This window comes from Phycodurus eques, chromosome 3 (genome assembly GCF_024500275.1).
Source record: "Phycodurus eques isolate BA_2022a chromosome 3, UOR_Pequ_1.1, whole genome shotgun sequence".
Classification (NCBI taxonomy): domain Eukaryota; kingdom Metazoa; phylum Chordata; class Actinopteri; order Syngnathiformes; family Syngnathidae; genus Phycodurus; species Phycodurus eques.
Window position 1 is genome coordinate 13616590 of NC_084527.1, and position 13118 is coordinate 13629707.

Below are 13118 nucleotides of genomic sequence, written 5' to 3' on the forward strand. Positions count from 1 at the left end.
TTTAACCTAAAAAGAACTATTACCAGTAACCAAAACGCTTATTATTTGTGCATTTTTATTCATAATTTTTTTTAATCATCTAATATACAATAATGAAAATAAAAATGCCCCTTTGTATATATTTCAATATTATTTAAGTCATCGTTGTTATGAATAATTTTATAATTATCACTAAACAGGAATGCACAATAATTGCAGCTCATGACAAGGACTTTTCAGAGCATCATTACGTAACTCCTCCTAAACCAATCACAGCTTGATCGTGAGCCCCACCCGGAAGTGTTTGTTTGTGACTCACGTTGTTGAGTTCCGCGAGTCACGTCAGTGATTGTACCTGGCTGAGTTTCTGATTGACGAAAGCACGCAAATGGCCTCAGACGACGCTGATAAAGTAAGTTTCTCCTCGCTTCTATGGCTTGTTGTAATCAAAGGGACGTGGTTTTTACTCGAAATGGGTTGTTTTTGTGTGGGGGGGCTACACAAACTCAGGCCAGTGTGCCAAATTTGGCCCACGATGTAATTATATTTGGCCGGCAAGACCATATTAAATGTGTATTAGAGCTGGCCCGCCAATATATAGCACATACGCCACTAATATTACAAATCCCAGAATGCTTTGCTAGTGTGTTGGCCCATCAGTCTAGACCGGCGAAGCCCCTTCCCTTTCTGTTGCAGTCGTTAGCAACTGTGCCACCAGTCTCCTCGAGCAAATTAACACTTCCCCTTCCCAAAAATGGATAAATGAAAGATGGAAAACACTTAACTTCCAAGACAGGTGGGAGGCAGATTGTCTGTTTACTAAAGTAAAAGACAGATCCGTTTGTTGTGTGCGGAGCAACAAAGAATATAAAATAATTACATTGTTTTTTTAAATACCCTTTATTAACTCCTTGGCAGGGACTGTTAATAGTTTGAGGTTTGGATTTTTATTGAAAGACATTCTTATTTTTTGGGGTTGTTTTGTTGTTGGCCTTTGAAAAAAGATTTACATGAAAAAAGAAAGGTAGATGGAGATAGATAAATAGAAGATGGAGTTTAAATACAAAACAACAAACAAATACCACTTATGTCTTTTATGGCATGGTTATAATATTAAAGTTAGTATTTTTCCAGATTCAGTGTTTAAGCAAAATTTAAATTTATTTGTTGTCATATGATAAAGTTTAACGCTACATTTCTGTAGAGAAGGGAAACATGCACATCACAGTGATTTTTCATTAAATATTGAATTTGGCTCGTGACGTTGTCCCAATTTTTAATTTTGACCCACTGTGAATTTGAGTTTGACAACCCTGGGCTATAGGGTGATGTAATATAATAAGATTATTTTTATAACATGAAAATGTAAATATGACAAAATAACTAACCAACACAGTTTCGTTACCGAGTATTATTCAGGTCTAGAAAGTTCTCATACAGCAGCATAGTGGTAAAAGTGAGCTACGCCCCTCCCTCCCCTAGAGTAATATATAGTACTTGTTACTCATATTTGAAAGTTAATAAATTAGTTCTGTTGCAATATGACTGCCTCTGTCAAGTGTTACACTAATTACACTAATTAGACAATATAGTAAAACCTATATGTATGCACCAAATAACTTCAGAATCACCATGCATAGCTTCTGCTTTTGGAGACTCCGAAAGAAATAAAATGTAATTTAGAACTGTCTTGTCTGTTTTAGGTGTCTTCTTTGAAGGGAAAAGTGACCCTGATCACAGGTGCCAGCTCAGGTATCGGTGCAGGTACGTCAGTCCTGTTTGCTAAACTGGGAGCTCTGTTGGCTCTCAATGGCAGAGATGTGGAGAGTCTGAAGAAAGTGGCCAAGGAGTGCAAAGGGTGTGGTGGAGGAGCTGAGGTATTAATGTGTACAGTTATAGCTAGATGCCTGTTATTAAGGTATTTCAGAGTAGCTACTTATGTTTTGTGCAGCCCTTGCTTGTGCCCGGCGACCTGACAGACAAGGACACGGTAAAGAGGACGGTGGAGGAAGTTATTGCGCGCTTCGGCCGACTGGACGTCCTGGTGAACAGCGCTGGCATCCTGGCCATGGGCGGCATCGAGACGTCAGACCTGGCAACGTACGACAGGGTCATGAACATCAATGTCAGGTGAGCGTCATCATGGAAACGTGTTCATATGGTTCACACTGAGTTCGTATTAACTGGTACTCGCTTTCTAGATCTGTGTACCACCTGACCCAACTCTGTGTGCCCCATCTAGTCGAGACCAAAGGCTCCATTGTCAACGTATCCAGCGTCAATGGACAGAGATCGGTACAGATATTCATGAAGCGTCTTCTTTACAAACTCACTGGCCACTTCATTAGGGACACAATTTAATGAGACAATTTTGTATTATCATCAAAAATTGGACTTGGTTCATCCTGAACAACCTACACATCACATCAAAAGGGGACACTGTGCATTTTTTGAACAATTTAAAACAGGTCTGTGACTTTTGTCAAAATAACCCAGGGAATAAAAAATTGCAGTACACTTTACACACCGTATTTTTTCTCTTGCTAAAATTCTCTGGGCCAATGGCAAGTACGGCTTTCGTTGCCATGATGACTTGGAATGCAGTTCGTGATTGAAAAGGCAAGCCCAGAGCGTGGGAAATAAAGCGAGTGCCTGTGAAGTCTAATAGAAATAGAAATAATCTGTTCCAGGGTAGCTAATGTGGTTTACAGTGATAGAATTGTACTGCTGCCCCACAAGCCCAATGATAAACATACTGTTAAATTAATAACTCCCTAGTGGTGTGAGTAAAAGCATTATTATCTTTGTAAAGACTTTGTTTAATGCAAAGCTTATGAACTGGCGTTCCTAATGAAGTGTCCCCTGAGCGTTAAAATAACTATTCAAGTTGTGAAGCATCTGGGCCAATGGTTGCAGTCTATTGTCATTGTAGTTCCCTGGTGTTCTGGCCTATTGTATGTCCAAGTCTGCCATTGACCAATTCACTCGCTGTGTCGCTTTGGGTGAGTCAGCAGTTTTATCGAACAATGCTCTATTCACGCACACAAAAAAAAGAGGAATCATGGAAATGCTCTACATTTCAGAACTGGCGTCGAAGCAAGTTAGAGTCAACTCCGTGTGGTATGTTGAATGACCTTGTGTTCTTTCTTTCTAGCTGCACAGGACATTTTTTTTTATCCACTGTGTTTTCATTCCTCAGTCCTGGCGTGATCGTCACAGACGTGCACAAGAGAGCCGGACTGGATGAGGAGCAATATGCTAAGGTAAATTGGCACTTGTATGTCTCTTTTAACTCATTCACTGCCAGCCGTTTCCTGAGCAGGGAACCCCTAGACTGCCAGGCATTTTCAAGCAATTTCACGGATTTTTCAAGCCCCACAGAATATTATGTACTATTACGATGTAAACACCAAAACTATCAAATGAAAGATCAGACTCTCTTCTTTCATCAGAAAAAAAGGTTTGTCTCGAGCTTATACCGTTCTTTAGTAATCAGCAGTCAAATATAATCTACTTTCGGCCAAATCTGTTTCTGGAAGAAAACAACTGAGAAAACAGCCTTTTTGTGAAAGCAGACACATCAAGCAGAACAATGACTTTGACACCAATATTTGTTTTCTTTAATGAAAATATCAAACATCTGAAAATAAAACAACACTGAGAAAGTACTTTTGACAGAAAAGTAATTTATTTATAAGTATAACTATGTAGAAAATTTACATTAGACAAAAGTGCATGAACAAATGGGCCTCCCACACTTGCACTTTTTTCCTCCAAATTCTCCGCCTCTACCGTTTGCTCAATAATCCAGGTTTTTATTACCTTGTGCATAAAATCTAGCAAAGTTTTATCCACATCTAGATTTTATTCTTCTGTTAGCAGTGAATGGTATCTTGTGTGGTTGTCATTCCCCTTGAAACCAGTCACTACTTCTGCTCGAAGCACAACCTGTGCAGTTTAGAACTATATTACTATAAAAATACATTGTTGAAAATCATCAATTTAGTGAGAATCCCCCCACAAATTAACTTCACAAGTATGTTTTTTTTTTTTTTTTTTTTTTGGTGTTGCCAGAAGGTACCAGCCATAAAAAACATAACAGGAACATATGGGGCATAGAAAAGGGTCTGAAAGGTCTGGCTCAATACAATATACAATACATATGATTAATTAGTACACCGCAAAGATGCTAATGTAAAAAGCCACTTCCAATGTCAGCTCTCTTCACAAGGTGAGTAGTTTTACTACTTGTAGAAGGGCTTACTTGGCAACACGGCCTTAAAATGAAATCTCAGAGAGAAGAAGAGGCAAATGAAAATGACATGATTTAAAACAATTTTTGTTTCTTGCTTTTTTCCCTTCTGAGATTTGCTTTATTTCTCCTGATACCAAACAATCTTTGAAACAGTTTTTCCATAAAGTTGTTTTCCCAAGCATTATATTGCATCAACTTCCACAGAAATAATTGGGGGATAAACAGAAAACATATACAACCCCCCCCCCCCCCCCCCCCCCCAATGTCCTGAGCAATATACTTGAATTAAACAACAAAATCACCCAGATTTATTTAGTTTAATTATTTTGTGGTGATTGTATTCTTCCACGAATATGGCAATTAAGATGCCCTACGATTGGTCAGTCTTGGGTGTACCGGTGACCTCTCACCCGAAGTCAGCTGAGTTAGGCTGCAACTGACTTGCAACCCTGGTGAGGATAAGCAGTATAGAAAATGGATGGATGGAGCATGTATTTTATTTTTTTTGAAACGACAGTTAATCAATGATTTATGATGGCAACAGTTTTAGCCTACAATCTGGATTAATTCACTTTACATTTTTTCCTATGGTAAATATGGTGTTTCGAAATTAGAACAAATTGGAAGCTTCGTTGTATTCTAAGTTGACACAGTGGCCATTAATCTACTATGCAAGTGATTCTTGTGGGGGCCCTCTAGTGGTACGGAAAAGAATAACTGTCTGAGTACATCGATCCATTTTCTGTACCGCTATCCTCACTAGGGTCGCGGGCGTCCTGGAGCCTATCCCAGCTATCCTTGGGCGGGGTACACCCTGAACTGGTCGTCAGCCGATCGCAGGGCACAAATAAACAAAGAACCATTCACACCTACAGGCAATTTAGAGTCTTCAATCAACCTTCCACACGTTTTTTTGGGGGATGTGGGAGGAAACCGGAGTACCCGGAGAAAACCCACATAGGCACAGAGAACATGCAAACTCCACATAGGCGGGGCCGGGATTTGAACCCCGGTCTTCAGAACTGTGAGGCAGATGTGCTAACCAGTCGATCACCGTGCTGCCCCTGAGTACAGTTCAATTGTATTTTACTTTTAAATTCAGTACATTTTCATTTCATCTTTAATACTTGTTTGATTTTTAGCATTTATTCCAGTAGTTTTTAACTTTTATGTGAAACGCATAGTAATTGACTCCTTATTATCCTTATTTTTTTATTTTCCTATATTTAAACACAGCATTATTGTTCAAACTGCATAATGTTACAGTACTGTATTTTAATGTCAGTCATGATGGTGGTACTTTGAGAGCCAAGTATTCTTTTTTTAATAGGAGGTACTAGGTTTGAGAACCAATGTACAATGCTATATACATTGGTTAAACAAAATCTCTAGGAGTTGTTCAGTCATTTTATTGTTAAAAAAAAAAATCCTTTCAGTTCCTAGAAAAGTGCAAGCAGACTCACGCGCTTGGCCGACCGGGCGAAGTGGATGAGGTGGCCCACAGCATCGCCTTCCTGGCATCGGACGCTGCTAGTTTCATTACCGGAGTCAACCTTCCCATCGACGGTGGACGCCATGCTATGTGTCCACGATAAACCTTTACGGTATAATTACTAGATAATAAAGTACTTCAAAGATATTTTACAAGCTTAAATGGCTGAGTTATTCCATATGTAGAAGTACAATTTAATTTTACTAAATCCAGCAATGATTACTGTAGCTTTAAACATTAAAATGAATTGAAGAGAGTGTGGCGAGCGTGCATATATTGTGTAGTATTCCCCATTGAGTACAGAACACTTGCAACACCAGGTTAGGTACAACTGCAAAATCTCTTGCAGGTCATAAATGAATTAATTCCCATTTTTATTGTATTATTTAAAATCAATGTAAGTATAATTAACCAATTATACAATAAAAATGTATGTCAATTAGTTTATTTTAATATGTACATTTCGATTTAGCAATTTAGAAAAACAATTTAATTATTGGGAATTCGACAAATATTAAATGCGCTGATCAAACGAGAATATGAAACATTTCCCTTTTACACAGATAATATTTAGTTGGACACCAACTTGAACAATATGTTTATTATTGTGGTTGTATTTTGCAGTGATGTTGAACTTCGGTATGTCGTCCTGAGAGCAGCTTCTTCAGGCAGAATTTTGGTCATCACATTAGAGTGTACCTAATGTTGTGACTAGTGAGTGTACCTAACTCACCCACCCACTCAGAGGTGCTGTACGAGGTAGTATCTTCACACATGCTTGTGTGAAGACATCTGAATGACTTTGCACTGGAGACACATGACCTGAATGACTGATATGATATATATGTTAACAGCTATTGCACTTTATATTACAATATACAGTACATATACAGTTATAAATAAGATGTTATCGCATTTATAAATGTACCTTCATTATTTCTGTACAACCAGAGAGTTTGAGAGAGCCAAAACAATGAAATGTTCATATCATTTCCTTCCATTCGGCAATTCAAAGCTTGCATCACGTCACTGGAGAGGAAACATAGTCATTTTATTCCAAAGGCGGATCAGTGCCAGAAGTCTGAAATATTCCCGCCTCTGTCCCTGCAGTCCAAGCATAGTTTCTGGAGAGTAATTGGGGTTCCTGGCAGTCTAGGACTGTCCATGAAGTTATCCCACTCAGGAGGTCAGGGCTCCGCTTTACTGAGCTCTATAAGAAGCAGACAGGTCCAACCTCAAGGTGATAACGGGATCCTGTTTCTGTAGTAGGTAGGTTGGATACATCCACTATGGGGAGTAAATTTGGCTCCTGAGTCTGAAACACAAACTGGGTCTGACGCCAGCGGCCATCTTTGATCTGGGAACATTGTGTCAAAAAATAGATACTGTCACTAGCCAGTGAAAAAAACATTCACCTTCACATTTCTACAAAGCTTTTAGTTTGATCTAAAAATGTTGTCAGGAAAAAATATATATATTATTTAAAAACCCTCGAAAGTGAATTCAGAGATTTGTTTCTAAATATACATGTTTGAAGGTAATTGCTGAAAACGTGCAAAGACAGAACTGTAGTGAATTGTGGAGTTATAGCATTAAACAGTTTTTCACTGAAAATAATAATAATAATAACTTCTTTATATAGCTTCTGTATATAGCAACCTACTTCCGCATAAGGCAAAGCAAGTGAATATAGTATCCATTCATCAATCAATTTTCTGTACTGCCTCTCCTCACCAGGGGCGTGGGCGTGCTGTAGCCTATCCGAGCTATCTTCGGCCGAGAGGCGGGGTACACCCTGAACTGGTCGCCAGCCAATCGCAGGTCAATATAGTAAATATAGTAAATTGTGACAGTGCAGTGAGCTCGCTAACTGTATTTGTGCCTACATCCCAAAAAGGCATCTTCTCTTCCGCTGACATGGCCGCCTTAGAGTGCCTCGTTGTCGGCCTTGATCGCACCCACGTCACGGCGAAAAAGCGGAAGAGCAAAGGGGGGAAAATAAGCCTAATTTGATAGCTAACGTGTGTACAAGAGCTTCGTGCTGGCGTTGCCACTTTAGCACACCTCATTGTCGTGGCGTGGAAAAGCCCTTCGACAACGCGGTGGGATGTATTCCAGCTACAAGAGGCTTAAAGCGTATATATTTTCATGCCTCAAGCATGTAGTTATCTGTCGGCATAAGAAAGATGTAGCTAAAGTAGCATCAGTTTTTCCAAGTCATCGCAGTGGTATTTGATTGAATTTTGAGTGGGGCGGTATGAATTCAACTGTTGCCGTAAGGACAGGAGTGGTGTGTGAGCATACCCAGCAGTCGTCTCTGGGTACAAGTGGTTCCAGAAGATCGCCTGCTTGGATCTTCTCCCCTGTCCAGGTCGTGAAGCTCACAGCCTGGCTATAGAGCTGAAAAGAGGGTCCCGCTGCCCACACAGGCGTGTTAAGGCAATGGACCGTGATGTGTTGCACAGCCTCAGTGCTCAAAAGGTGAAGGAAGTTCATCTGGATGCGACCAACCCCCATCTCCACCTGGAAGGTAAGTCAGCATTCCGGTGATTGTTTTCCAATATTCTCGGTTCTCTGGTCATTGGTTGGTTCTGCATCTGCCTCAATTTGAGCCAAGAAAAAGCTTGCTTTGCAAGGACTTGTAGAGACATTTGTTCAGACAATAGCTTAAGCATTGGCATACAAGCAGATACAACCTTGGAGACGCTGACGGGTTTCAAGCATGTCTGTCCTCCAGCAGTGAAGTTGCATGTCACCTCGATGGTGTCAGCATCGCACCCCAGGTTTGGGTCGATCCAGTAAGTGCCTGGAAAAGCAGCAACAGCATGTTATTGATAAGAAAAGCTCAGCACCAATGTAACCATCTTTCTAGCTACTTGTTACCCTACCATCATGCATCCTTTGCTCACAGTTGTAGAGATCTCTGCAGATGCGGGCTGGGTTGTTGCGCTTCCCCAGTGGGTTCTTTAGACTGTGGATTAGAGAGCTGAGACGCTCCAAAGTCCTGAAGATCTCTGTGTCCTGGTCCAGCATGGGAAGGTCCACATTGTGGTAATTCAGCTTTGAACAGAGGACATCGTTATTTTAGTTCATTCTTTTAGTGTGGAGTTTGAGATCATGTTTTAGGAAATCCAGAATGGATTTGTTGACATTGATACACTCGTTTAAAAAAAGACGCAACAGAACATTGATCCATATGTCACACTCCGGTGGCACGTAGCCAACTGGTTAGCACATGTGCCTCACAGTTCTGAGGACCGGGGTTCAAATTTGGCCTCACCTGTGTGGAGTTTGCATGTTCTCCCCGTGCCTGCGTGGGTTTTCTCCGGGTACTCCGGTTTCCTCCCTCATCCCAAAAACATGCATGGTAGGTTGATTGAAGAGTCTAAATTTTCCGTAGGCGTGAATGTGAGTGGGAATGGTTGTTTGTTTATATGTGCCCAGCGATTGGCTGGGGACTAGTTCAGGTTGTACCCCGCCTCCCGCCCGCAGTTAGCTGGGATAGGCTCCAGCATACCCTGACCCTAATGAGGATAAGCGGTGTAGAAAATGGATGGATGGATGTATGGGGTGTCACACTCCAAAACAAACAAGTGTGGGGGTTCGAACATAAACCTAGTGGCTCACCTGCCTCATTCCACATTGCAGAACAACATCACCTCCTAAATTCAAAATTTCAATGTTAGCTCGGCCAAATCTTTCCAGATCATGTTTGTAGTACTTTATAAGGCAAGGAAGGTCACATATTTGATAAATTGAGTTTAAATGGACCTCATGTGCCCTGTGGTTATCCAAACTGCGTACAAAATTAAATCCGAGCCACGATGTGCATGCGTGAATAACTGGAAAAATAGTTCAGAGACAAAACACATGAAAACTTTGCAAATGTGTCAATAACTTAATGTACTCCATTGCACAATTCCTGATTGTGTTATTGGTCTGATTAGTAATTACTTGCCTTACTGTTGAGTGTTTCATTGTATCTTCAATTTATTGTTAGTTACCTAGCGTTGTGATCAAATGGTTTTAAAAGACCTGGTTTTAAAAGACCTTTTGTCTGAAAAGCATGCTCGCCTACAGGTTTTTGTCATCTAAATCAGTGTTTCCCAACCTATTTGAGACAAGGAGCCCATTTTACATAATAAAAATCTCACGGTAGTCCACCAAACAAAAATGTCACAAAATGTCTCAATACTAAACTAATGATAATCTTCTCTCAATTTACTCACTGGCACTGTTTAATTGAACACCAAGCTCTGGCTGTTACTATATGTCACTAGCATAGAGAGATGAACACATATATACAGTATTTGTAATTAAAACATTTTTTAATAATCTTTGGCAAAATTAAGTGAATTTTGATCATTTCTGAGACAGCCCGAAAGTCTCTCACGGCACACTAGTGTGGCACCCTGCATCACTGATCTAAAGTCATGCTTGTTATCTAAATTTCTGATGTTTCTTCTGTCGCAAATTGTGCAGAGAGGTAGTTTGAGATTGTGACCCTGTACAGTACACTGACAAAAAAGTAGGCGACTTAATTTTTGGTTGCACATGAATAAAATGTGGTAAACTGACATAATTTGCCCCCTTTTCCTTGAAAATTATCAAATAGTATGTTAGTTTAACGCATTTTAATCAAGTGTAACAGAGGTGCATGTTCGGAATAAGTCAATTCAAAGGACCTTTTGGTGTACAACTTCCACTGCAATTTGGGTGGACACACACCTCACTATAAGGTTGTTGAACCATGTAATTTATACCAACCAATCAGGAAAGAAAAGTAAAGAGTATAATGCAATTGTTAAAATTAAATGTATAACATAAATGTAATGGTAATGATGTTTGAAAAAGATACTAAAATAAACTACAGTGTACTCTGAAAATGTTATGGGGTTTCAAATGTCGAACACTATATAATATTTATTTCAATGAGTGCTCCATAACAGGCTTGTTGTTAGTCAGAACTCACCTCTGGCCCGAGTGGAGCATAAGAATCAATGATGACTTGAAACGAAGCACCAAGCGCCTCGTTTTTCTTAAAAATAATAATAATAAAAAAAGAAACTTAGAAATCAAATAACCGCACATTGTTTGGACCATAACCAAATTCACTTTAAAAAGAAATATACATACAAGAGAAAGGATGGAACTGATGTGACCCTGGGGAAAACAAAAAATGCTATCATATTACTGCATTACATAACATCCAATAAGTTATGTATGTAAAGCACACAAAAGGAAGAACTTACTGGAGGTCCCGGTGGTCCACGTGGACCGGGAGATCCCTGAAAAATTCCATTAACACATTAGATTTTCAAACATTTATGTTAAAAATGTATGACTCAGGCATTTCTTGGACAGAAACTGAGAGAAGATGCATTATGATTTACCCTTGGTCCTGGTAAGCCCTGTTAAGGATGAAATAGATTAACATTATTCCGGAATAATACAATGACGATGAAGACGGAAACTTTTGGTGCTGCCTTTTTAATAAACATCTGCTCCACCATTTGCAAACCAGCGCCGTAATATTACGTCTCCCTTCTCAATATACAGTAGCTGCATTTTAGGTTTGAATGTGAAGCATAACAATAAAGCGATTAAATGGGTTGGTATGGAGACAAAAAATGCCATTGAATCCAAGTGTCACTGTGGATATTGCAAAAGTGGTACACAATAGGAAAGTGCCAAAGGGCGTGAGAGACTAATCCATGCGGAGCCTCCCCACTAAGCATGCTATCTAGCACTCACAGTTCAGACAGAAAAGGGGTTTGTCAAAGGTTTGTCACGCACCATGTCCCCCCGACTTCCTTTGTCACCTTGTAGTCCCTGACAAGAGAGAAAGCAGAGGGTTACTCCGTTGACCATAAAACTGTCAGACAGGATTTGTTATACAGGTACATACAGGATGGCCGCTGGGGCCGATGATGCCAACGGGGCCCAAAGCTCCGTCCATACCCTGGAAAGCAAGTTTTTGTCATTTAGAGCAGTGGTACGCAACTACAGAGCCATGTACCAGTACAGTTCGCCGGGTTATTTAGTACCGGGCCGCACATAGACTGATTAAAAAAATATATGATATGAAAGAATTTATTTATTTTTTTAATCAGGTGCATCGGCTTCTCCTTCTGTCGACGTCAAGTGGCACAATTAATATAAAAATTAACCTTACAAGCTAGCAAAAACAGTAAGAAACAGACGTCTTTGGGGAAGTTCTTTGGAAAGGACAACAGTCCAAAGGATTACACAGAAGAGCCTCAAACTTCCAGGAAAAAGAGAGGTGCATTTAAGAGACAATATCAGCAGTCCTGCTTCAAATTACGGGTTTATCGCTACAGGTGATTCTCGTGCACCAAACCTGCTCTGCATCATATGTGCAAAATCTAACCAAAATATCTAGAGAATGCCCTCCTAAAAAAGCACTTAATTGCTTGCTTCCATTTCCAGCATCCTGTCTTTGTGAAGCGGCGAGTTGTATTTTTAATCTTTTTTTTTTTTAAATTATTTTTGTGTGTGCCGGTCCTTCAAAATATTGTGTTGCGACTTTAGAGGGCACAGTTGATGGTGCACCCAAAGACAACATGGTGAAAATTGAGTGAACCAAAGAACCGTTACTTACCACCAATCCTCTTGGTCCTTTTGGTCCCTGTATCCCCGCTGGGCCCATGTCTCCTTGGGGTCCCTAGAAAGACCCAGGATTTACATTCATTGAGTTATTCATCATAAATAAAAGCAAAAAACTAATTGACGAGATACCACTGCAGAACCTCTTAGGAAAAAGAACACAATCTGGCGCTCACCTTCTCTTTGCTTGTACAAGGGAGTCTGCTGTTTATGACAGTCTCGACATATGAAGTTTCGAGGTTGCGAATGACACGCAATGAACTACTTTGGACAGTGACGTAAAGTGACGTAAGAATACTGTACGTGGCACAAGAAAACACGCCTTGTTACCGCCGTACTTACTGTTTTTCATTTGATTGGTTTATATTCATGGCCTAGAAAGTGTTTCATTCAAATATTTACTCTAATTATGACTTTACTCCGGTGATAGCAAAGGTCAGTAATAGACTATGGCGCGTTACGACTTGCATACAAATTCGGGTTACATGCAACAAAACTCTGTTGTAAACTGAAGGCCTTTCTTAACTGTGCATGCAAATCTTTGAGTAACATTTTATTGACATTCATACAAGCATAAAGAGGTTTATTGTCGTTACCAACAAGTGGTGGAATAGGTAAGTCGTTTAACAATGACTTGATGCAACTCACCTTTCAGAGTACATGTTGTTATTTTTCTGTTGTTATTATTGTTAATTTAGCCAAGACGTGTACTGCTTTTCTATGTTAACAATAAGTTCCATATCCGGTTCTGTGGTCGGCATCATG

The 13118-nt window shown here is 39.9% G+C and overlaps 2 protein-coding genes across 2 annotated transcripts in view; one reads left to right on the forward strand and one right to left on the reverse strand.

Annotated features, from left to right (window-relative positions):
• Nucleotides 1–287: 287 nt before the first annotated feature.
• On the forward strand, nucleotides 288–6066 carry LOC133400018 (3-oxoacyl-[acyl-carrier-protein] reductase FabG-like). The gene is made up of 8 exons (XM_061672145.1): nucleotides 288–391; nucleotides 1683–1856; nucleotides 1931–2109; nucleotides 2181–2274; nucleotides 2912–2981; nucleotides 3063–3099; nucleotides 3179–3242; nucleotides 5671–6066. The coding sequence occupies exons 1-8, from the start codon at nucleotides 368–370 to the stop codon at nucleotides 5827–5829; spliced, it is 801 nt and encodes a 266-aa protein (XP_061528129.1). The 5' UTR covers nucleotides 288–367; the 3' UTR covers nucleotides 5830–6066.
• A 102-nt stretch (nucleotides 6067–6168) lies between these two features.
• The window catches only part of LOC133399556 (collagen alpha-1(XXVII) chain B-like), a 67268-nt gene continuing 60318 nt past the window's right edge, over nucleotides 6169–13118 (reverse strand). The window contains exons 51-61 of the mRNA XM_061671122.1: nucleotides 12349–12411; nucleotides 11635–11688; nucleotides 11523–11558; nucleotides 11120–11137; nucleotides 10979–11014; nucleotides 10863–10889; nucleotides 10699–10764; nucleotides 8615–8786; nucleotides 8423–8532; nucleotides 8031–8249; nucleotides 6169–7083 (exon numbers count right to left, since the gene is read on the reverse strand). Coding sequence (XP_061527106.1) covers nucleotides 6937–7083; nucleotides 8031–8249; nucleotides 8423–8532; nucleotides 8615–8786; nucleotides 10699–10764; nucleotides 10863–10889; nucleotides 10979–11014; nucleotides 11120–11137; nucleotides 11523–11558; nucleotides 11635–11688; nucleotides 12349–12411 — 948 coding nt within the window. The 3' untranslated portion in view covers nucleotides 6169–6936. The remainder of the gene's footprint in view (nucleotides 7084–8030; nucleotides 8250–8422; nucleotides 8533–8614; nucleotides 8787–10698; nucleotides 10765–10862; nucleotides 10890–10978; nucleotides 11015–11119; nucleotides 11138–11522; nucleotides 11559–11634; nucleotides 11689–12348; nucleotides 12412–13118) is intronic.